Source organism: Canis lupus, chromosome 3 (assembly GCF_003254725.2).
Source record: "Canis lupus dingo isolate Sandy chromosome 3, ASM325472v2, whole genome shotgun sequence".
Taxonomy (NCBI): Eukaryota; Metazoa; Chordata; class Mammalia; order Carnivora; family Canidae; genus Canis; species Canis lupus.
In genome coordinates, this window is record NC_064245.1 from 40,968,386 (window position 1) to 40,994,152 (window position 25,767).

At 40.7% G+C, this 25,767-nt stretch overlaps 1 protein-coding gene across 38 annotated transcripts in view; it reads right to left on the reverse strand.

Moving 5' to 3' along the window:
• The window catches only part of MEF2A (myocyte enhancer factor 2A), a 189,413-nt gene that overhangs the window by 6,660 nt on the left and 156,986 nt on the right, over positions 1 to 25,767 (reverse strand). For 36 of the 38 annotated variants that reach the window (XM_049108413.1, XM_035714764.2, XM_035714758.2 and 33 more), the window contains 2 exons: positions 22,131 to 22,257; positions 16,739 to 20,814 (listed from right to left, as the gene is read on the reverse strand). In XM_049108413.1, the coding sequence (XP_048964370.1) occupies positions 20,451 to 20,814; positions 22,131 to 22,257 (491 nt within the window). In that variant the 3' untranslated portion in view covers positions 16,739 to 20,450. Of the gene's footprint in view, positions 1 to 16,738; positions 20,815 to 22,130; positions 22,258 to 25,767 lie in introns of those variants that run through there. The other 2 variants (XR_007409793.1, XR_007409794.1) reach the window with 2 other exon arrangements.

A 25,767-nucleotide genomic window follows, 5' to 3' on the forward strand; every position in this document is an offset into this window, starting at 1 on the left:
TCCTGTCTCTATGAATTTGTCTATTCTAGTAGTCAGTTCCATATAAGTGGAAACATATGCTCATATTTGTTTTTTTGTATGTGTGCCTAGCTTATTTCACGTAGTATATTGTCTTCACAGTTCATCCATGTTGCAGCATGTGTCAGAATTTCATTTTTTAGATGGAATAATTCCATTGTGTGTGTGTATTTATATATATATATACACATATTATATATTATATATATTATATATATATATATATATATAATTCCATTATATGGATATATATATCCATTATATATATTATATTATATATATATTATATATACATATACATATATATACATATTATATATATTATATATATAATATATATATAATTCCATTATATGGATATATATATCCATTATATATATAATATATAAGATATATAAATATAAATTATAAATATAAATATAGGATATTTATAAAAATTATATTTATAAAATATAAATACCACATATAAATATTTTTATATATAATTTATATATATTTTATATATATAATTTATATATAAATACCACATTTTGTTTATCCATTTATGCATTGATGTACATTTGGATTGCTTCCATTAACATAGCTTTAAAGGGATCCATTTAAATAGATTTGCAGTGTTTTCTTCTTGCCCTTCATCAGAGAGCCAGAAATCTCACATTTGAATATTATTTTTGATAGAAAAAAATTTAATTGCCAACAATTGTTACCTTTCTTCCTTTCTCCCTCCCACCTTTTTTTTTAAAAAAAAAATATTTATTCATTAAAGACACAGAGAGAGAAAGGCAGAGACATAGGCAGAGGAAGAAGCAGGCTCTGGGCAAGGAGCCTGATGCAGGACTCGATCCTGAGACTGTGGGATCATGCCCTGATCCAGGGGCAGATGCTCAACTGCTGAGCCACCCAGGCGTTCCCCTTTTTATTAAAGTAAATTCACAGGACGCCTGGGTGGCTCAGTGATTGAGCGTCTGCCTTAGGCTCAGGGCATGATCCCAGAGTACCAGGATTGAGTCCCACATCAGGCTCCCTACAGGGAGCCTGCTTCTCCCTCTGCCTGTCTCTCTCTCTGTGTGTGTCTCTCATGAATAAATAAATAACATCTTTAAAAATAAAAATAAAAAACTAAATTCACTAAGTGACTCGTTCATTCATTCATTCATTCATTCATTCGACTCTATGTTGACTATATGCCTGGCCCTGTAGGAGATACAGCTGTAGGTAGGGACAGTGTCCCAGCCCTGGTAGAGTTTACCTTTCAAAGAGACAGTAAACAATAGACAATAAAACAATCATTTCAGATGTGAAAAGTGCTATGAAGATGTTATCAGGGAATGTTGGTAGGTATACATGTATGGGGGCAAAACGGGGAATATACTTTGGAGTTCTGAGGACGTGATATTTGAACTGCATCCATGTCAGAATCCTGAAAGATCTCATCAAGTAGTCCATATTCCCTTTTTAAATTTTTTAAAGGCTTTATTTACAAAAAATAAAATAAAAATAAAAAAAATAAAGGCTTTATTTACTTGAGAGTGACACACAGCAGAGCAGGGGGAAGGATAGAGGGAGAAGCAGACTTCCCACTGAGCAGGGAGCCTGCTGGGCTTGATCCCAGGACCCTGAGATCAGGACTTGAGTGGAAGGCAGATGCTTAACTGACTGAGCCACACAGGTGCCCTTAATGTTGCTTTTTAAATGAGCAGAGAAGCTTCTACTTCTTCTCCTGGCCTGTTTTCTACCATATTTTGGAAACTTCTTCCTTTTTCCAGGAGCTCTTTGTGGAAAAGTTTGTCTTAAAGAGTTATAATCATTTGTATTTAAGACAGGGTTTTAAGTTTTTGTTTTCTTCTAGCAGGAGAACAGGGTATTTGCGCCTGTGTTTTGGCAGGTCCACCACTCCCCCATACCTAGTGTCCTAGAGGGAGTGTCAGAGAAGGCAATGGGATGACCTCCCTGTAGACTAACTTATCCATTTATTCAAACAACGTATTTGGAGCATTGTATATGCCAGACACTAGCTGAGGTGGACCTCAGAGGTGAGGAGGGTTTGCCTGGAATATATCAAGTAATCTGATAATTGCAATGCAGCAAGCAATAAAGACTGTGTCTAATAGCTCTAAGGGCTGCATCCACATGGGGCCCCCAGGCAATCCCTTCAAAACAAAGGGGTCTCCAGTTCTAGCTTTGCTAAGGACAAGCTTTGTGAGCTTGGGCAACTCACCTCACTTCTCTGGGCCTCACTTCCTCAACTATGAAATGACATAATAAATGAGTCTATTCTTTCAACAAATACTTATTAAACACCTACTTTGTGGCAGGCCTTGTGCAAGGAACTGAAAATCTTTTTAAAAGGCTAGATAGACCCCTGGTCTCAAGGGGCTTTGAAGTTTAATGGGGGAAAATATGCATAACAAGGGAAACCAGTAACAATATAATATTTTTAAGCATTCTACTGGTGCAATGGAAGGACAGAGGTGGAAACAAGTTGATCAAACTTTAATGTCTGTGTGTGTGGCTTTCTTATTTGTTTGTTTTGTTTTGAGATGGTCACAGGTCCATGTAAGCCCTAGGCTGCAGTAGAAAGGAGGAAGGGGAGAAGTGGGAGGAGACATGTCTAAAGTCATTGAATTGAATTGAGACAATAGCCACTTGGCTATTGTCAAGGCAGGAGGCTGGGCTTGGCTATCTAGGAAGGACCCAAACAGATGTGAAGATTTCTCTTTGGGAAAAGACTGGGGCGCAGTGCAGAATAAAAACAATCTTCATTTAATCCACAGCACTCATTAGATGCTAGAAAATGCTCTAAGAGCTTTATACACCAACTCATTTCACCCTTACAGTAATTTGGGAGGTTGCCACTTACTATTCCTGTTTTGTTAATGGAAAAACTAAGCTAAGATCATGTAACTTGTAAATGGAGATGCTGGGAGTCCCACCTCCCAGACTGGGACCCTATGCTCTTTAACCCCTTTGCTTGGAGCCTTGCTGTTTTGTGCCTCGCAGCGCAGGGTTTTAGGACGAGGCAGACTTGAGAGAAGAGAAGAAAGAGAAGAACTGAGAAAATATCTTTGGGACCACAATGCAGTACTGGCCATGCAGTGATAAGAAGTCAGATCCACTGCCTTAACCCTAAGGAGAACTGTAGAATCAGCATTTACCTGCTGTTCTCTGGGTGGTGCCACTGAGCCAGGCTCCTTGACTATGAGAAATTAACCTCATTTGTGTTGGTAAAGTAGCCCCCCTTAGCCCTTTCCCTCAAGTACTTTGCACCTCGGGACAAGGTTCCTCCAAGCTTATTTCCAGAGAGGAGGGACTGCTGGTTTCACCAGGCCAAGAAGAGGCATGAGGGTGGCAGAGAAGACCGGATCCATCTTTTTTGCCTGTCCCCCAGGAGCCACTTGAGTACAGCCAAGCTGCTGAGGAGAGACGGGGCCACCCTCCCTGCCCTTCTGCACAGCCAGGTCCCACAGCCCTGGAAAGGACTGACGTGGTGGTGATGTGCAGATCCAGCTTATGCCCTGTGCCTTCTTCCATCCTCCTTCCATCATGCAAGAGCTGGGAGGGACTGCCACAGTAGTGCTCTGGGAAGAGGGTCTTATCACAGGGGGATTTTTCCCAGATCTTTAGGAAACACCATTGTTATTTTAATATTCACCAGCCTGAGTAAGGAACTTGTGCTACCATCCATTCATTCACAAACCTTTCAGAGCACCAATTACATGTCAAGAGGCTACGTGAAAAACAAGACATGGCCTCTCCCCTCAAGGTACTTAAAATCTGGTGAGAAAGATAAAACTTGCATAAGGGTAGTGATGTGATAGAACATGCTGGGCCCTGTGAGAAGGAAGTGGATAAGATGAAACATGGTTGATAAAACAAGAAAGGTTTTCTAGAGAAGGTGGCATTTCCTTAGTTGACACATGAAAGGAGGGGGGATATAATAATATGGTAATGGATTGCTCTCCACTGTGAGCAAAGGCCTGGAGGCTGGAAACCAGGGGGATCATAGCCTGGAGTGAAAGAAGTGTGACCGGAAATGGGGGCAAATGCTGCAGTAATGGTTGGGGCAGGTGGTTTTACACAACCCTGAATTCTAAGTGATTTGGACATTGTTTGATGGGCAATGGGAAGCTATTTGGACAGCAGAGATGAGCATTGACTTGAAGAATAGTAATCCTGTAGTTTTGGAGAGGAGAGACCTTAAAGAGGCAATGTAGGTTGGAATTAATTTGATCCTGAGGAGCTTGGGAAAGTTGTTTTTTTAAATAATTCTTCTGTTTGGGGTTCATTAAGCTTCTTGGATCTATAGGTTTATGTGGTTCCATGTAACTTGGAAAAATTCAAGCCATTATTTCTTCAAATATTTTTCTTCTGATTATACCAATCCAATGACATATATATTAGGCCAGTTGATGTCTCAACTCACTAATGCTTCTGCGTTTTTCATCGTCTTCCTCTTTGTTTTATCTTGGACAGTTTCTATTGCCATTTCCTCTGTAATATCTAATTGGTTGGGATATTCTGTACATTTTTTATTACCAGTATTTTTCATCTGTAGAAATTCTATTTGGGTTTGTTTGGTTTTTTTTTGTTTTTTTTTGTTTTTTTTTTGTCTTCTATTTTTTCATCATTTCTCATATCTTCAAACATGTGGAATATATTTATAATAGTTGTTTTAAAGTCCTTATATGGTAATTCTTTTTTTAAAAAGGATTTGTATTTTAGAGAGAAAGAGAGCATGAGTGGGGAGAGAAGCAGAGGGAGAGGAATAGAATCTCAAGCAGACTCCATGCTGAGCACAGAGCCCAAGCACAAGTCTCAGTCTCATTACTCTGAGGTTATGACCTAAGCCGAAACCATGAGATAACCAACTGAGCCACTCTGATGCCCCTAAAGTCCTTATCTGAGAATTCTATTATTTTTGTCATTCTGGGTCTGTTTCTATTTATAGATTTCTTTTCTCTGCTTATGGATTCTATTTTCTTGTTTTTCTGTATGCTGAGTAATTTTTGGTTGGATGCTAGACATGATGAATTATATGTTGATGGGTGCTAGGTTTTTGTTATTTTCCTTTAAATATATTTAGGTTTTGGGGAACGGAATCAGAGGCATGCATGTAAATTCCACATGGGCAGGTCTAGAGTAGTAGCCTTTAGGGCTAATTCAGCCCCACTACTATAGTGATATACTTCTGAAGAAGACTCTACTTGTTGCTGTGGTGTTGAGGTCTCACTGCTCTGGCTGGTGGGAACACCGGTTGTTCCTAGCCCTGGGTAAGCATGGAAATAGTTCCACCTACTTTTCTCTGTTTATTCTTTTCCTAACTTCTGTGATTGTCTCGGATGCATGTACAAGCTCATTTCTCAGAGATTTAGAGAATCTCTTTACAGTTCCTCTTTTCCCCATACTCTGTCCCCACAATTCTAGATGCCTTGGCTTCGTTGAACTCCAAACTCCATCTCCTCAACTTAGCAAGATCACTCTGTTCTGTGCTGTGGTCTGGTAGCTCCCCAGGCAATGAGGTGGGGGTACTTACCAGTTTTACCTGCTTTATTTCTCTTTTTTCAAAAATCACTCTCCTGTACTGCCTTTTGTCCAATATCTTGTATCTTTTATTCAGCTGTTTGAGGTGAAAGAATACACCTGGTCCCCGTTACTCTCTTATGGCCAGAGGCAGAAATTCACTGGCCAGAGGAGAGGCAGGCAAGGTGATAGCATGAAGGGGCAAGATTGGTTGAGGCAGATTCAAGAGAGCTGGCCTATTGGACCCTGAATTTGTGACGTAGAATCCATCATGGAACAGGAAGTCAGGAGAGGCAGATTTTCTTGGAGGGGCCTGAAAATAAGTTCACTAAATTCCATATGCTGCAAGACAGCTGTACTAGAGGCCTGTAGTTGATTTGGTTTGAACGTTATTACATTTCCTATGTGTCAAGTGCTAGGCTCCCTGTCTTTCAGTGTGTTATCTCAGCTGAGTAGTTGGAAAGGAGAGACAATTCATTAGTAGTCCAAGCAGTGATGGTATTGTCCTTGTTCCTTATTGCCACTTTGAAATCATTGTTCCACCCTCTTCCCAAAATCCTCTTGTTGCTTTCAATTGTGCGTCATCAGGGCAGCCCGGGTGGCTCAGTGGTTTAGCACAACTTTCAGCCCAGGGCGTGACCCTGGAGACCCAGAATTGAGTCCCACGTCAGGCTCCCTGCATGGAGCCTGCTTCTGCCTGTGTCTGTGCCTCTCTCTCTCTCTCTCTCTCTCTCTCTGTCTCTCATGAATAGTTAAATAAAATCTTAAAAAAAAAAAAAAAAGAATTGTGTGTCATCAGAACTCCATACCTGCTACCCTTTTTTATTGCATTATCTACAGATCTTCTGGTCTCTCCCTCTCTCTCTCCTCTTTTTTTTTTTAAAGATTTTATTTATTTATTCATGAGAGACAGAGAGAGAGCAGCAGAGACACAGGCAGAGGGAGAAGCAGGCTCCATGCAGGTAGCCCGACGTGGGACTCCATCCCCGATCTCCAGGATCACACCCTGGGCCAAAGGTGATGCCAAACCACTAACAAACCACCCGGGATGCCCTGGTCTCTCCCTCTCATCCACTGAAGACTTCAACACCTGTCTTTATTCTTGGATCCATGTAGATCAGTGCCTCCTCATGTTTTTTTAGGTCATATCATATAGAGAAAAGAATAAAAATATGTACAGCACCTTGAAGGAAATGGATTTGATGATCTTTATGAGCCTACTGTTATAGATAGAGGGGGTAGGAGCTGGAGAATTTAGTTCTTTCAGGTTTTTGAAATGGGTAATCAAAGGCATGCTTTCTTTCTTTTTTTTTTTTTATTTCATTTATTTGTTCATGAGGCACACATAGAGGCAGAGACATAGGCAGAGGGAGAAGCAGGCTCCTTGTAGGGTGCCCAACGCAGGACCCGATCCCTAGATGTGGGACCACACCCCAAGCCAAAGGCAGATGCTCAACCACTGAGCCACCCAGGTGTCCCTCAAAGGCATGCTTTTATGGTGGTGAGAAAGATCTAGGAGAGAGAAAGAAACTGATGCTACCAGAGAGATGGGATAGTCACAGGGTGACGACTTTGAGGAGGAGAGGGGTGATGGACTCCAATATACAACATGGAAGGCTTGGCCATAGATAAGAGCAGACAGCCCACCCATAGCTCCTGGAGGAAAGGTAGAGCTCATGGGTACAGATGTAAGCAGATTCCTGGATTTTATTGTGGGAAAAATAGGTAGATCTCATTTGTTTGTATCCATTTTCTCAATGGAAAATATGAAAGGAAGTAATAAGCTGAGAAGAAAAGGAGGTTGTCTTGGAGGTTTGAATAGAAAGAGTAAAATACAGTTGACTCTTGAACACTGTGGGGGTTAGAGATGTCAACCCCCTGCAAGTCGAAAATCCTTGTATTATGTGACTACCCCAAAACTTAACTACTAATAGCTTACTGTTTTACTGGAAGCCTTACCGATAACATAAATGGTTGGTTAACACACATTTTCTTATACGTATTAGTATATATACTGTGTTCTTACAATAAAGTAAACTAGAGAAAAGAAAATGCTAAGGAAACCATAAAGAGAAAATACAATTACAATATTGTACTATATTTATCAAGAAAAGTCCATGTGTAAATGGACCTCCTCAGTTCAAACTCGTGTTGTTCAGGGGTCAGCTGTAGTGATGTCAGAAAATGAGTATGTCACTGATACTAGGGGTTTGATGTTGCATTTCTAGGCAGTGTTGAGAGCCTTTTAAAAGTTGTGGTTATAGTGAAATAAAAATAGAAAGTGCAGAATTAAACCCAAATACATATGGAAACTTTATATATGATGTAAAAGTGGCATCTCCAATCCATGGACTAAAGATGAACTTTTTAATAAATGGCTCTTGGACAACTAGATAGTCATTTGGAAAAATATAAAATAAGACCCATACATAAGAATAAACTTCAAATGGATTAGAAATCTAAATGTAAAAGATGAAACCATACTCTTGCTAGAAGAAAACACTGGTGAATTCCTCCTTAACTTTGGTGTAGGGAAAGGATACTAAGTTTAACTTAAAACTCATATCGATAGGCACCAAGGGGTGCCTGGGTGGCTCAGTGGTTGAGTGCCTGCCTTCAGCCCAGGGCATGATCCTGGAGTCCCGGGATCGGGTCCCGCATCAGGCTCCCTGCATGGAGCTTGCTTCTCCCTCTGCCTACGTCTCTTCCTCTCTGTGTGTGTGTGTCTCTCATGAATAAATAAATAAAAATCCTTTTTTAAAAAAAACCTCATATCGGGGATCCCTGCGTGGCGCAGCGGTTTAGCGCCTGCCTTTGGCCCAGGGCGCGATCCTGGAGACCCGGGATCGAATCCCACGTCGGGCTCCCGGTGCATGGAGCCTGCTTCTCCCTCTGCCTGTGTCTCTGCCTCTCTCTCTCTCTCTCTCTGTGACTATCATAAATAAATAAAAATTAAAAAAAAAAAAAAAACTTTAAAAAAAAAAAAAAAACAAAAAAAAACCTCATATCAATAAAAGCTTGATAAATTTCACTATAATAAAGTAATAAAATTTTGCATGATAAAAGAACCACCGGGACACCTGGGTACTTGAGTGTTTGCCTTCGACTCAGAGCATGATCCTGGAGTTCTGGGATTGGGTCCCACGTCAGGCTCCCTGCATGGAGCCTGCTTCTCCCTCTGCCTGTGTCTCTGCCTCTCTCTCTGTGTCTCTTAATGAATGAATGAATGAATGAATGAATGAATGAATGAATGAATGAATAAATAAATAAATAAATAAATATTTTTTAAAAAGTTAAAAAAAAAGAACCCCAAAGTTAAAAGTCAACTGACAAACTGGGAGAAAATATTTATAACATAAATCACAAAGGGCTTATATACCTAATATAAAAAGAACTCTTAAAAATTGAAGGATAGAGACCAAAACCCCAATAGACAAATGGGAAAAAGACACAAACAGATACAGAAAAGATTAAAATAGCCCTCTAATATGAAAAAATGTTCAAATTCACTCAAATTAGATAAAGGCAAATTAAAAACTGAGATATAAAAATCTCACAAATAAATGGGTAAAAATTTAAAATGACTATGATTGTAGCATTAGCTGTTATCTCCATCACATCACATAACCATCATTTCTTTGATAAGTACATAACTTCTAAAATGTGAGAACATTTAGATTAAGATCCAATCTCTTAACAACTTTGAAGTATATAATACAATATTGTTAATATAATCAAAATGCTGTTAGAGCTCTAGAACCTACTCATCTTCTAACTTAAGTTTGTGCTTTTTGACCAACATCTATCCAATTCCCCCTGGTAACTACCATTCTATTCTGTTTTTATAAGTTCAATTCTTTTGAGATTCTACATATAAGTTATATCCTACCGTATTTCTTTCTCTGATTTATCTTCCTTAGCACAACGTGCTCAAGGTCCATCTGTGTTATCCCAAATGACATGATTCCTTCTTTCTCGCGGCTAAATAATATTCCAGTGTGTGTGTGTATCTCCCCTCTTCTTTATCCATTCATCCATTTTTTTATCTAACTTACGTTGTTACAATATCTTGGCTATTGTGAATAATGCTGCAATAAATGTGGGAGTACAGATATCTTTTTTTTTCCAGATATCTTTTTGATATCCTCTCGTTTCCTTTTAATATATACCCAGAAGTGGGATTGCTGCGGCATGTGGTAGTTTAATTTTTGAAGAACCTCCATACCATTTTCCATAGTGACCAAAACAATGTACACTCCCACCAACAGAGCCTACGTATTCTCTTTTCTCCACACCTTTACTACCACTTGTTACCTCTTTTTGATGAGGTGAGGTGATCTCTCATTATGGTTTTGACTTACATTTTCCTGATGAGTGGTGATGTTGAGCATCTTTTCGTATACCTGTTTGTCACCCTTATGTTTTCTTTGGAAAAATATCTATTTAGATCCTCTGCCCATTTTTAAATCAGGTTGTTTGTTTTTATACTATTGTATAGTTTTTATTTTTTTTTTTTTTTTTTTTTTTTTTTTTTTTTGTATAGTTTTTATATTTTTAGCTATTAACCCCTTATGTGGTTTGCAAATATCTTCTCCCATTCTTAGGGAGCCTTTTCATTTTGTTGTTTCTTTTGCTTTTTAGTTGAATGTAATCCTATTTGTTGATTTTTGCTTTTGTTGTTTGTGCTTTTGATGTCATATCCAAAAGCTCATTCCCAAGACCAATGTTAAGGAGCTTTTTTCCTATGTTTATTTCTAGAAGTTTTATGGTTTCAGGTCTTATGTTTAAGTCTTTAATCCATTTTGAGTTAATTTTTGTGAATGGTAGTAAGATAGAGGTACAATTTCATTCTTCTGCATGTTGTCATCCAGTTTTCCCCACACCATTTATTAAAGAGACTATCCTTTCCCCGGTTAGTATTCCTGGCTCCCTTGTCAATATTAATTGACTCTCTGCCTGGTTTGGTTTGTTTGTTTTCTGGGCTCTCAATTCTGTTCCATTGGTCTATGTGCCTGTTACTTTGCTTGTTATGGCTTTGTAGTATAGGTTGACATCAGAGAATGTGATGCCCCCAGGTTTGTTCTTCTTTCTCAGGATTGGTTTGGCTGTTGAAATTCTTTTGTGGCTCCATTATAGACTTTAGGACTATTTTTTTCTATTTCTGTGAAAAATGCCATGGCAATTTTGATGCAGATTACAACTGAGTCTGTACATGGTTTTGGGTAGTATGGACACTTTAACAATATCCTTCACATCCATGAACACAAGTTATTGTTCCATTTCTTTGTGTCTTCTTCAATTTCTTGTGTCAAAGTCTTATAGTTTTCACCAAAGAAGTTTAACCTTCTTGGTTAGATTTATTCCTATTTTCACTGTTGTAGATGCTAGTATTAGCATAGATTGTTTTATTTCTTTTTCAGATATTTTGTTGTTAATGTTTAGAAACACTGTTTACTGCATGTTTATTTTGTATACTGAAACTTTACTGAATTTGTCAATTCTGATAGTTTTTTGATCATGTCTTTAGAATTTTCTATATATAAGATCAGAGCAATATAAGCAAAGACAGTCTCACTTCTTATTTGGATACCTTTTATTATCTTTTTCTTAACTGATTGCTCTGGCTAAGAGTGGTGACAGTATGATATCTTTGTCTTGTTCCTGATCTTAGAGGAAAAGCTTTCAACTTGTCACCATTATGATGTTGGCCGTGGGTTTGTCATATATGTCCTTGGTTGTGTTGATGTGTCTTTCTCCTATACTCAATTTATTGAGCATTTTTATCATGAAAGGTTGTTGTACTTGTCAAATGCCTTTTCTGCATGTGTTGAAATGATCATATGATTTTAATCTCATTCTATTACTATTATCACATTCATTGATTTGTGTGTTGAACCACCTTGTGTTCCAGGGAAAAATCCCATCTGATGATGGTGAATGATCCTTTTAATGTGCTGTTGAATTGGGGTTGCTAATAGTTTGCAGAGATTTTTGCATCCATATTAATCAGGTATATTTGTGATTTTCTTGTCTAGTAGGCTCCCTATCTGGCTTTGGTATCAGGTAATGCTGGCCACATAAAATTAGTTTGGGAATGTTCCTTTCTTTTCAATATTTTGGAATAGTTTGACAAAGATTGTCATCGACTCTTCTTTAAATATTTAGTAGAATTTGCCAGTGAAACCATCTGGTCTTGTACTTTTCTGTGTTGGGAGATTTTTTGTTTGTTTGTTTTTGTGTGTGTGTGCATGCATGTGTGTGTGTATTGGGAGGTTTTTGATTATTGATTCAATCTACTTACTTGACACTTGTCTGCTCAGATTTTCAAATTCTTCATGTTTCAGTCTCGGCAGGTTGTACATTTCTAGCAATTCATCCATGTCCTATAGATTATCCATTTTGTTGTAATAAAATTTATAGTTGTCTCTCATGATCCTTTGTATTCTTGTAGTATCAGTTGTAATGTCTCCTCTTTCATTTCTTATTTATTTGAGTCCTCTCTGAGTCACTCTGGCTAAATATTTTTTTCAATCTTTGGTTTTTTCTTTTAAAGCTCTTAGTTTCATTGATCTTTTTAGTTATGTTTCTGGTCTCCATTTATTTCTGCTTTGATCTTTTTATTTTCTTCTTCTTACTGAAAGCTTAGTTCTTTTTTTAGTGCCTTGACATGTAAAGTAAGGTTGTTTATTGATGTTCTCTTTTGTGTCTTAATATAGGCATTTGTAAATAAATGATTTTCTGTAGTGGTATCATTGTTTCCTTTCTTCTCATCTTACGTGTACCTGTTAGAGATATTTATTTTTATAAACTTCCCTCTCAGAACTACTTTTGCAGCATCCCATAGCTTTTGATATGTTGTGCTTCTATTTTCCTTTGTTTCAAGATATTTCCTGGTTTTTCTTTTGATTTCTTCTTTGGCCTATTTATTCAGGAGCATGTGTTTTAGTCTCCATATATTTGTTATTTTTCCAGTTTTCCTCCTGTTATTAATTTCTGGTTTCATACCACTATAGTCAGAAAAGATACTTGATATTTTTCAATCTTTTTAAATATGCTGACTTTTTTTCTATGATTTACATGTGATGTATTCTGGAGAATGTTCTGTGTGCACTTAAGAAGAATCTGTATTATGCTGCTGTTGGCTGGCATGTTTGTATATGTCTGTTAGGTCCATTTGGTCTATAGTTCAAGTGCTGTGCTTTCTCATTGTTTTTCTATCTAGATGATCTATTGTTGGAAGGTAAGGTATTGAAGTCCCCTTCTATTATTGTGTTGTCATCTATTTTTTCCTTAAAGTCTGTTAGAATTTGCTTAATAGAATTCAGATGCTCTGAAGCTGAGTACATATATATTCATGATTTTTATGTCTTCTTGATGAATTGCCCCCCTTATCACTATGCAGTGACCATCTTTGTCCCTTTTAACCATTTCTGGCTTAAAGTCAATTTTCTCTGATATTAGTATAGCTACCCATGTTCTTTTGGCTTCTATTTGCATGGAGTATCTTTTGCCATTCTTTTGAATTTATTTGTGTTCTTGGAGCTGAGGTGAATCTCTTGTAGCATATAGTTGGGTCTATTTCTTTTTAATCCAGCCAGCCAGTCTGCTTTTTGATTGGAGAATTTGGTCCATTAACATTTATGAGAATTATTGACAGATAAGGACTTACTAATGCCATTTTATTTTGGCTGTTTATAATTCCATTTTTCTTTTCCCCCTGGTTGCCTTCCTATGGTTGCCTTTTACTGTAGCAGCACACTTTGATTCCCTTCTTCTCATCTATGTGTTGCAGATTTTGTTTTGGAGTTTCCATAAGGGTTTATATGAAAAATCTTATAGATACCACAGTGTATTTTATGCTAATAACAATTTAATTTGGTTGCATATAAAAAAACCTCTGCCCTCTTCTCCCCCTTTTTTACATTTTGGATGAGACCATTTACATTGTTTACTGTGTATTCATTAACAAACTATCGAAGCTATACCGAGGTTTCATACTTTTGCCTTTTAATCTTTGGTGAACTTTACTAGCATATCACCACATTAACAGTGTTAAGGTATTCTAAATCTGACTCTATGCTTATCTTTCCCAGTGAGTTATCTCCATATGTTTTTAAGCTACTAATTAGTATCCTTTTGCTTCAGCTTGAGGAACTCCTTTTAGCATTTCTAATTTAAAAAATTTATTTAAAGTAGGCTTATTAAAATAATATTTTATAATATATTTTTTAAGTTGGGCATGGACCCCAACATGGGACTTGAACTCACAACCCTCAGATCAAGACCTGACCTGAGATCAACAGTTGGATACTTAACCCTTACCTTTAGTATTTCTTACAATGTGGTTTGGTGGCAATGAATCCCCTCAGCTTTTGTTCATCAGAGGATGATTTTATTATTTCACTTTCATTTCTGAAGGACAACTTTGCTGGGTAAAACATTTTGGTTGGCAGGTCTTTCCTTCAGCACTTCTTTGAATATATCATCCTACTATCCCTTTGCTTGTAAGATATCTGGTGAGAAATCCATAAAGCTTTATGGACGGTTCCTTTGCATGAGAGAGTAAAAGTTTTTCCTCTTCAGCTTTTAAAATTCTGTCTTTGGTTTTAGACCATTTCATTTATGTGTCTTGGAAACCATTTCAGGTTGAAATTTTGTGATGACCTATTAGCTTCATGAACTTGGATATCCAGTTCTCTTCCCATGTCTGGGAAATTCTCAGTCATTATTTCTTTAAATAATCTTTTCATTCCATTCTCTCCCTCTTCTTCTGGGACTACAGTAACACATACATTGTTTCTTTTGATTGTGTCCCATAACTCCTATAGGCTTTGTTCCTTTTATTTTTTTTAATTGCTCTTCTAATTGTTTAATTTCAACTCATCTGCCTTCTAGTTCACTGCCTTGCTCTTCTATCTGTTCAACTATACTGTTGAAACTATTAGATTCTTCAGTTCATTGTATTCTTTGGTTCTTTTCTCTTTGAGCTTCTCATTTTGTTCTTGTATTGTTTTCCTCATACTGTTAGATCATTTATGTGTTCTCTTGTAGCTCTGAGCAAAATAACTGCAGTTATTTTGAATTCTTTGTCGGGTAATGCCTGCATCTCCATTTCTTTGGGTCCAGTTATGGGACTCTTCCTTGGGGAGAGACATGGTACCCTCCCCTCTTCTAGACTTTATGGACTGATTTTGCTTAGAGAAGCCTTTCACTTGCAGGTAGGGGCACACTGAATCGTGTTGTGACCCAGGCCTAGTGGTGCAGGGCAACAAATGCAGGGGTGAGTGGTAGCAGTAGGTCCAGTTGGGGCATGAGGTCTCTTTGGCTCAAGCCACTGGGGTCCACACTATTGGTAACAGTGTATTACTTGATGATCACTGCAGGGGCCTGCAGTGCCTGTGAGGGCTCTTGGGCTTCTCAGCCATGCCTCTAGAACCAGTAAGTAGCAAGGGTCCAGGGCAGGCAGCATTGGTGGCTGGGGCCAATGGTGTGCACACACCCCACTGCATGGGGCCAGCTGTAGACACATAGGTAGTGGCAGAGGTCACTTGCAGACAGAAGTTGTAGCAATAGGTGTCAGGGCAGGTAGCAAGGGCTAGGGTCAACTATAGGCTCCCTGGCATTAGCAGAGGCCCTGAGTGTCAGCATGCTGTCCCAGGACCTCACATTCTACCCCTGAGCATGCATACTGCAGTGGAGGTCAGCAACAGGCATCAGGTTGCACAAAAGGGCATGCAGGTCCTCGGCTGGGCAGACCAGCTCTAGCTGCAGTGGGCATGGTGGTGCTGGCCAGGGACATGAGGCAGGGCTTGGTCTTGACCTGCAAGCAGTGCTGTCTTCTGTAGCTGGACTGGGGGTGTGCACAGCTGGAGGGGTAGTTACAGGGAAGTGTGATGCTGGCCAGTGACAGAAGGTGGGGCTAGGTAGTCCTGTAACTGTCAGTTTCGTGGTTCTGACAGTGGCATGGTGTTTAGGGAAATGTTAACTCTTGGCAAGGCCAAGTGAAGGGTATGTATGTGGAAACTAAGATTTTTGCAACTTTTCTCTAACTTACAAATTAGTTCAAAGTAAAGTTTAAAAAAAGCTTGAAGAGGTGGGAGGAGTATACAGTGGAAACCAATTAGTACAACTGTGATTTTTTTCTTCCCCAGCTGCCTTCAGCTGCTTTGGTACGAGTAAGCAGGCAGATGATGTCAGTGACTCCAGTCTAGGACACGTTCTCGAAGGCTGGGCGAGCTGCATGTCAGTTTGGGTCGTCTGGGAAGCAGACGCAGATGGAGTTGGAGCGCAAAAGCTTTCTCACAGGCAGGAAGGGGCGCACCCCAGCTGTGTGCAGCCATCGGCTGGGGGCTGGCGGAGAGGAGCTTGTCCTCAGCTCATACCCTGACAGCCGGGGATCAGGGCTCACTCTGGTCAGCTGTGTGACGGCCTGAGGGACCCCTCTCCTGGTGCTCCTGGGACCCTATTTGGAAACCCCTCCCTTAATGTGGGGAATGGGAAGGCACCCTGGTGGCGCTCGGGCCCCTACTGAGCAGCCGGCCAGGCACAGGACGGGCTTCAAAGTGGGCTAGAGCCTAGTGGGAGCCGCCCGTGGGAGCCAACTACGAAGTCACAATGAATTGATTTTAAGGAGCTGCAGCTGTGATTAGACTATTTTTAGCCACAGGACTCAACCAGCTTTCAAAACCTACTAATAAGAGCCTTGCTGTAGCTGCGAGTAAAACCGGCACAAAAATTTGGCTTTTGACTGCAAGAATCTGCTCTGTAAGAAGCTGGCTTAAGAGGCCAGTCCAAGGAAGAGAACACTTTCCACTGACAAGGTGAAGATCAACTAACACGTCTGTCATTTTTTAGAGTAATTCATGTAGTAAATCTGTCTTCTGCTGCTGCTTAGTGTGAGGTATGCCTTTTGGGTAAAACAAATCCTCTTCCCCCCCCAAATGCAACTTGGTATTATTAGATTCTGCTCCACGGTATCCCCCCACCCCCGCTCCCCAATAGTGCAGCCTGCGAGCAGCTATTCCCGGAGCCTGGAGGGGCTCACCTGACCCACACTTACTGCAGTCGAGGCCAGGCTGGCTGGTGCTGGGCCCTGGGTCCCTGCTGCGTCCTGAGGGGCCATGGGCGGCCCAGGAAGAGAAGGGAACGGAGAAGGAGGGATGGAGGGGACGACTGGCGGCAAACATGACAGAGTCGGGAGTACACAGGAAAAGCCAGTCCGTCTTTACTGTAGTGAGTGCAGGATACAAATAGTTTACAACAACCTCTAGCATTTTCTTAACCATTTGATAAAAAGTTCACTATAATATTTATTGTATAATGAAGAAAAAACAACACATTCAGGGAAAAATTGAGATTAACTTATTTTTCTTAAAAGGTTCATCTCAAGGATGGCAACAAAGTCCAGCTTGTGCCGCCAAACGGTTTACATGATCAAACCGTGTACAGCTTCTTGTGTGAACTGTTGACTACAAACATTTACCAAATACATAAATCTCTTTTTTAAAAAAGCCATTTTAAATATAGCAAAGCAGTGTCTTCTTGCACAGCAAAGTGAAGAAAGTTTCTACAGAGAAATAAAAGTTTTACATTTGTAAAATCTTTTTCACATTCTAATCATCTAGCTTCTTATGATCCAATGCCAGGAGTTTTCTGGTTCCTTATTTACTATGTATTTCTTGTGCGCATGATGGTTAATACAGAAAATGTGTTAATGCTTTATTAGTTGTCCTTAGCGTTAAAGGAAATGGTAAAACATGTATTGTTCTTTTAGAACAAACCCCTGATTTAGTCTCGAACACAATGGACATAATTAGGGCTCAAAGGATGGAGTTTTGATCGGGACCACCTGCAGACGTACAGTGGTGACTTTCACTCTCAATGTAGGACCGGTTCAGCGCCCCGCGGGAAGGACAGCTGTTGGAAACTGTACTCGAACCAGTGCGGTGTCCTCTAAGCTTTTTTTGTTTTTGTCTTTTAGTAATAAAATACTTCATCTGAAGGATAAAATTTTCTTGTGATGGTGTCATACAAAACACACAAGTCTAAAACGGTAAGAAAAGTCAGTTCTAAAGGAACACCATCCGTGTCTTCCCCGCTCTGAGCTGCTTTCCACCCGGAGATGTGCGTGTGGATGTGTTTGTACATGGAGTCTGGGGGAGGGGTGTCTGTCACGTCCGTGCGCTCCAGGTCACACTGGGCAGACAGGGAAGGGTTAACAGTCAAATATTCACTTCCTGAAAACGGAATACATTGTTACTTGGTCAGTGTAATTGAAATACAAACTCCGAGCCTCGTGGAATAGTATTTTAGAAAACAGTAGTTGTACTGATTATAAACCTGCATAGAAAGAAAGACGATTGAGATACAGTCAGAAAAGCCATCTCATAAGGCACACAAGAAAATAGACAGTAAATGCGAATGTGGTAACTCCTATTCCAAGGTACAGCAGAAGTTCATGAACGTGCATGAAGAGGAACAAAAGAATCACTTAACACTTTCAAAGCTATAAATGGTTTACAAAGTGGTAAGGATTATCTTGGAAGTTCAGTGTTGGGAGACTGTCTTGTTTCAATCAGGTGTGACCTTATGAAGAAACGTGCCTGTATGCAGTTCAGGAAAGTAAGGACATTTTAAGGAGCAACTGATCCTTTCAGAAGGAGAGCCCGACGGCCATACTGACAAGAGGACAGGGCAGGCTACCCTCCCATTTGGGGCCTCTGTCGAAATCTACTACCCAAACTGTTAACTAAAACCGAATTCCGTCTTGTTGCTTTGAATACCACAGGTTTATCCTGTACCTAATACCTATGTGTCAGTCAGGAAATCTGGCTGATGATTTGTCACAAATAGCAGATGAGGAAAATGTCAGAAGAAGGCAATTTAGGGGGAAAAGCAAAACATAAGTAAAAATTGTAGGTAGCTGCTCGACATTAAGTTGAAAATACAAAATAGCAGCAATTTTTAAACCCTTATTTTGAGTTGCTCAGGAAAGGGAGTATTTAAAAACCTATGATGAAAGATATACAGGACTTTGAATTTTGTTTGTGGCACAAGCCCACGAAACAGACGCTTCGTTGTCTTCCCGGAGGAGGAAGGCTTTTCAAAGGCTCCGCTGAGTGCAACCGGGGAGCCGGGCCAGCCAGCGATGTGCCTGTGAGAGAATTTCTCCCCACACCAAAGTGCCACTTCGATGTGCAGAGAGTTCAGATGGTAGTATTTTATAACCAGCTGCATCATTCTATTTGGGGGGTGGGGGGGAGCAGGAAAAAAAAGATGCCTTCCCCCACAAATATTTTTCCCTAATCATTTACCACTTATAAAACCTTTGTGCTCATCTACTATTTTGCCATGTTCTCTAATATTAAATTAGTTCAGCTTTTTCTACTATATTTTTTCCTCACAAAAGGCAAGTTTTAAGTAATGCCTTATAAAATCTGTAACAACACATTTTATATTTATGCAAGATGAACTTAACACCAGTTTTTTTTTTGCCACTTTGCTATTTATGTACACATATAAAATATATAATGATGCTCAACCCATACAGCACAAAGATTACAATGTAACATCACACATTCACCACCAGTGAGGGGAGAAACCCCTTTATACAATCCTCTGAAAAGACTGGGCTAATAATTAAAATCCAAAGTACAGTATATTTAACAAAATAGTAAATGTTAAACAGTGAATACTCTACTTAATAAGGATCTCGCCTTTTCCCCCCAAATTGGCGGCAATCCACAAAAATATACTTTTTAATCTGGTGACCGTACAATACATAGGTACTTACATCAAAGGTGATAATATATTTAAGATGCTATATACACAAAAGAGTTTGGCTCAACTTTTAATTTACATATAGAATAATAAGTGTTCATGGCTTTTTTTTTCCAAGGTTCTGCTTGCAAGATATTTTTGTTTTTTTTTTCCCCTCTTAAAATAAAACTAAAAAGTTAAAACAAGATAAAGCTATTCTCTTAAAAAAAAAAAAGTTACAACATACAGCTTTGGCTTATATAAATAATTCATAGCAGAATGTGTTCAAAAGTAGTGAATATAATTTTATATATAGTCATCAATTCATAAGGGTGTTTTCTTTCATATAAAATATACATGAGCTAAAATCAGTTTCTTTAAGATATGAATGTAAAAAGAAACTTCTGACATAGTCCAATTATAACTTAATATATTAATTTATTTTGTTAATGCTCTATATTTCTAGGCTAGTATTTTCTGAATATCTCATGCGTGTTTTCTACTCTCTCTCTTTTTTATTAGCTAAAGATCACTTCTTTGACCCAATACATTTTTGCACGTGCAAAACATTTATGTGTGGGGCTTTTTTGTTTTGTTTTTTAAAATATCAACAGCCCTTCCCATGCACCCCTCTGCAACAGAGACCCATGCCAGGCTGGGTAATTAGTATAAATGACATTTTATGTACAGTATTGCTTTCTTGATTCCTGCTTTTCTACTGCTCTGTTCTACAAAGCATTTTTTCTTAAGTAACTACAGTCACTGCACAGTTAAATAAAACAAGTAGGGGCCCTCTAGGTTTCTGCAAGCTAGTGTGGGAGAATTATATATGGGTACACGTTTCTCTGCAAAAACTGGTTATCTTATGAAACAAGTAGTCCAAGGAAGTGCCAGACTAGACTCTGCCTACGGGGTGCTTTGTTTGCCATGGGACGCACATCTGCAGATCTACAAGGCAGGTAAGTGCCTGATTCTGTATGCAACACACACCCACACATACACACACTCACACCCACATACATATATATATATAAAGGGATATATATGTATGTATGTACATATAAATATATTTAACTCATGTCCTTATTTACCAATTTAGATATGTAGGGCAGTTCACTGCAGTAACACGAAGTATGAACACCAGCCTGGAAGCCTTAGGTCACCCACGCGTCCATCCTCATTCGCTTTACAGAAGGGCTTTCTCTGTCCTCCGTGTTTGGGGGTCGGCCAAGCACAATTGGAGAATGGAAGTCACCCCGTGGATCCTCCCGGTCACTACCATCATAGGAGCTGCTTGAGCTGCTCAGACTGTCCACAGGGGAGCGCCCCATTTCCTGTCGGGGCTGGGGGGGCTGGGAGGGCTGGGGCGGTGGTGGCTGCTGCTGCTGTGGCTGCTGCTGCTGAAAGCCTGATGGGGTCATTCGATCCCGGGGAGGTGAAATTGGTTCTGATTTAATGTTGATGTTTTGGTTGGTATTAATGGATAAATTCGAACCCTGAGATAACTGCCCTCCAGCGCTGCAGGAAAGAAAAGATGTTAGATGGTTTCTGAGTGCCTTTGCATAACCGGAATGATACGGCAGACACCCCCTGACTGACACTATCAGAATTCCCCCATACTGCTTTTAACGACCTCTCTGTGGAAGGAAAAAAACAGGACTGTCCGAGAGCTTTGGTGACTAGTGTCCCCACCCACCCCCTTGGCCCTTCGGCAGGTGAAGTCTCCGAAGCAGTGTGTCTAATGCTGCATATGGACCAGAACAGGAGAGGAATGACTCGGCCTCTGAATTTGGCTTCCTCTCATCCTTGCTTTCTTCTCTGCTCTCATCCTGGGACAGGCACATCTCATCTCCTCTCACAGCAACTCTAAGAAGGCAGTTAGTCGCCTGGCTGTCTTTCCCAGGTGAGGAAATGGCACAGACAGGCCACCTCATGCAGAGTAGCAGAGTGCGTGGAAAGGCTTCTCCCTCAGGCTGAGCGCCAAGCCATCTCCACTCACTTCTGCACGGCTCTCTGAGGGCCAGTGGGCAAAGAAAATCAGAGAAGGAAAATAACCTTGGCTTTCTCTGCAGACAGGAGGGGAGAACAGCAGAGGTTGGGTATCTGTGTGTGAATCTGGCTACTGGGGTCCATGTGGTTGGTCGAAACATGCTGCACACACTGTACCGCACGAGTTCAACAATGAGAACATTCCTTATGGGCAGGGTGAAGGGACAGGAGTGAGAAGACCTTATGGTGGTGCCCAGGGGGTATCTGACAGCACTAGTAGGAGGGGAAAGCAGGATGACGGAAAGCCTGCTCAGGTAGAGGATAGCATCTCAGAAGGAGGACAGAAGAGCACTCCCAGTTGGCCTCCAGGAGGGTTGGCTGTTTATTTTCCTGTTGCCTTCGTCTACTGATAATCACCAGAGGGAAAAAAAAAAGTGTGTGGGGTGAATACCTCTAAGCTGCCTTTGTTCCAACACTGGAATCAGGTACAGGGGTGAGGAAGGAGGGGGGGACTGGGTGGCTTAGTGGTCAGCTGGTAGGTAGAAGGGAGGTGCATGTGGGTGACATCTTGCCTCAGTACCCCTTGGTTACTATCTGAGTCTACCTCCACAGAAGAGAAGCCTTGCCTCCCAGATCTCCTCAGGGAATGCTTACTTTGATCAGTATCCAAGCTATTACCTAGAGTCACATAAAGAAAATATTTTCTCCAAACACTTGTACCATGTAAAAAAGAATCCTTCTCAGATCGTCACATGAAAGTAAACAGTGCAAAAGACCATAACCGATGGAAAAATAAAGTGCACAGGCTGAAAGGAGAGATTTGGAGACAATTTCTAGTTACTCACACCAGAGAGCTGAGGGCTGCTTGTCCTAAATGGTGCTGTTGCCAGGCTGACACCTGTCCCAGAGACAGCATACCCGGGGAGTTGAAGCCCTGCAGGGCCGACAGGTCCGCACTAGTCAGCGAGTAATCTAGGACAAGGAAAGAACTGTTGCTTGTGTGTGTAAGAAGGCTCAAGTAAAATGTTTTTCACAGAGTAGCTCCAAAGGTTCCCAAGTTGAGAGAAGCCAGGTACTTCCTAACATAAAACACACAGGTCTAAACCCACAATAGTTTTTCTTTGGGAGGTTTACAGGTCCTCACTGTATCTGCTTGTCTGGGATTATTTCACTAAAGTCAGTCTCAACTTTGTACTATATGTTTACAGTTTCATGTCTCACAATAAGTTGAGATACTTTTTCCAGACTTGTAAATAGAAATAATGACACAGCCATTGCTAAGGGATGTTCATACACAGCTGTCATTTTACACATGCCCTCTGCTACCCCCCTGAAGAAGGAATGACAGATCAGATGGAGCCTCGAGCAGCAGATCTTCTATTCTTGATGTACAAGGGGAGCAGGAAGGACACAGCACCCTTTCCCAGGCAGTGGCCAGCTCAGTGGCCCAGAGAGGACATTATCATTATCACACAACTGACAAACTGCAGTTGTTCACAGTACAGGGGCTGTCAAAGATCCTTGTGCAACATAACTTCAAGTTCATGAAAAACCTTATGTGTTTACAAGAGTATAATATAGAATATAGCTCATTGTATCTGAATGCCTCAGTCATAATCACTTTGGCCAATACTTGGGACATTACGTATCATTCACACATCGGTTTATTTCAGTTCTTCATTAACACTTATCTTTTCCATTTAGTTTTAAAGAGAGGTGGCAAAAACTCTTCTACTTTTAACTGCTTTTTCATGTCTCAAGAGACGTATTTAAAGAAGCTGGTCTTAGTGAATTAACATTAATAAAAAAAGGACTGAGTGGAAAGAACATAGCTAGTGCTCATGATTCTGCCTTCCTCTACACTTTGCTCACGCTACAGTCTCTCTGACCGTTTCATCCACTCCCACGGCAGGTGGCGCAAGGGGTCCCTCACACTGCGGCCTTCCACAGTGCCTCCTGCCACCCCTAACTCTCTACCTCTGGGTCCTCCCAACTGCCTATTCGATATATCCATTGTCCATGTGGATGTCTCTCCAAACACCTCAAATTTGACACCCAAACCAGACTCCTCTCTCCTCCTCCAAACCTGCTCCTTATCTTGATAAATGGCACCAACATTCACCTCATTGTTCATACCAGAAACCTGTGGGTGTTCCTGATTCTTCTCTCATACTTCCACCGCCAATCACCAAGACTGATCGGTGCTCCATACGGTCTCAAACCCACCCACTTCACCAGCTCTCCTGCCACTGTTCTCAGCTATGCCACTGGGATCCACTCCTTGGGCCACCAGGCTCGCCTCCTGTGTGGTCTCTTGGGATGCTGTTTTGCCATGAACATTAGCCAAAGTGATCTTAAAATAACAAATATGGTCACCAAATCTCTCTCCCTAACAATCTGGCTTCTTGGTGCTCTCAATATCCGAAATCTTCAACATGGCCTACAAATTCTTACTTACCTCTACAGTTTCAACTCTGAGCATGCTGAACCATCCCCATCCCTCCCGCCAGGCTCCCATCTCCTGGCCTTTGTACACGGTGCTCTCTCGCCCTGGAACACTCTACCTGCTCCGTCCGACTGGGTCACGTGTGTCCCTTTAGTGTAGCCTCAATGTAGCTCCTGCCACGACTGTACTCAATTATTCCCAGGGCTGCTTGTCCTGTGTCTGTCTTCCCGGGCAGGCCCTGACTTCTACTGTGAACCATATACTCTTGTGTGCCTGGCCCAGTACCTGCCACATAGCAAGTGTTCCATCTGACCTGAGTCTGACTCTCTGTACAGAAAAAGGCAGGTGACACACTACAGAAGGATGAAAAAGGACATGTGTCTAAAAAGGGCAATGAAATACAGTAGAAATAATATGGTAAAATCAAGCCAAATACACGCTTGCAAAAGAGCACAGGGACCAGGTCAGGTTAGAGATGGAATGAGACTGAGGCCAAGGGCTGATGGTTTTGACAGAATTGAACTCCATCTTTATGTTTTGGTAATTCCTTCTGGACTTCAAAAAAAATAAGTTCTTGCTAATCCATCCAATAGCATTTCTAAAAACAAGCACAGTGGAACTTCCATGGCTATGGCTATGGCTACAGGAAAGCCTATCAGGAAGGGTTCAGGAAGCTGCTAGCAAATCAACACCAGGTGCAGCTCCTCACTGCGCCGCTGCTGCTTGCCTGCATGTCTGTACCATTGAGCTCTTTGCTCCTGCTCCCCCAGCTCAGAGTGCACGCTGCTTGCCTCGGCCACTCAGGTACATCCTGTCCCCCGAGCTGGTGTGAATTTGGAACAAAAACTCTGTCCCTGGCCTGCTGTCACTCAGAGAGCTGGTGATCAGTGCAAGGACACAGAATTTCTATGAATGTGTAATCTCTTGCTTTACTCTAGATTTGCACTTAATAGATTTGGACATTTTTTTATATTGATTGTTAGATAAGGTAGTGGCCATTTGCTCTCTTTTTTAACAAAACCTTTTAAACTTCTGTTTTAAATGAACTGAGTGGAATTAAAGTGACAATAAAATATAACAGTGGCCTTAGGGAGCTCCAGACAGCAATTTGAAAGCACCATGCTAGAGCATTTACCCTGAAGTCTAAAATTAGATGATTATTTTTTTTATTATAGTCTACTTATAAGAATCATGAGAGAGACTGAATGCCCTGCACTGTAGTCTGAATAACTGACAAGGTATAATTTAACTATTTCCTTCTTCCTTTGAAGCATCACCCAAAAGGTCTTGGGCTCAGCTGGTGAGAAAGGCAAACCGCCCGCGCCAGCCTTCTCCCTCCCCTCAGAAAGGCTAATCTGAAAGAAACCTGCTGCACACCAGGACCCTCGGACACCCTGGATGGCTAAGAGTGCCCCTCCAACCACTCAGCAGTCATAACTCTGCCTCACAGACTCCTGAAATAGGGTATTTTAAAATAAAATGTCTACATAAACATTAACGAGTGAGAAGTTCCTCTCAGAAGTAAGGAGTGACTGGCTCTGAGGAGAAACAAGAAAGGTCCTGGTTTTGCTCCTGAGACACAAACAACAGAAACTAAAGGTGGTTACACAGAGGAAAACACACCCTGCGTGGCGCAGCTACACATCTGCCACATTCTGCAGGCCCGAGTTAAGGGGATTCTGTCTTTCCCCCCAGGGGGTCAACATGGCATAAGGAGAAAAACTTCTTATGCTTCAACAGCTGGGAGGAGTGGGATACTGTGTAATGAGAAGTGACAGAGAAAATGCCAAGCAGCATCTATCATCCTCTCTGGTTTGATGCACAGGCTGTAATTCTGGTAACAGCTACTTGTTTCTTTGTCTGGGCGGGGAGTAAAAGTTGATGCTGGGAATCATTCTACAATTAATGTATTTTTTTGTACATTTTTCAAAGCTAGCCTCTGTTTTTTAATACACCCAAATGTGGACCTAAAGAACTGGAAATAATTTATTTCAATATACTTAAAAAAAAAATCACAAAAGCACATGTTGATCACA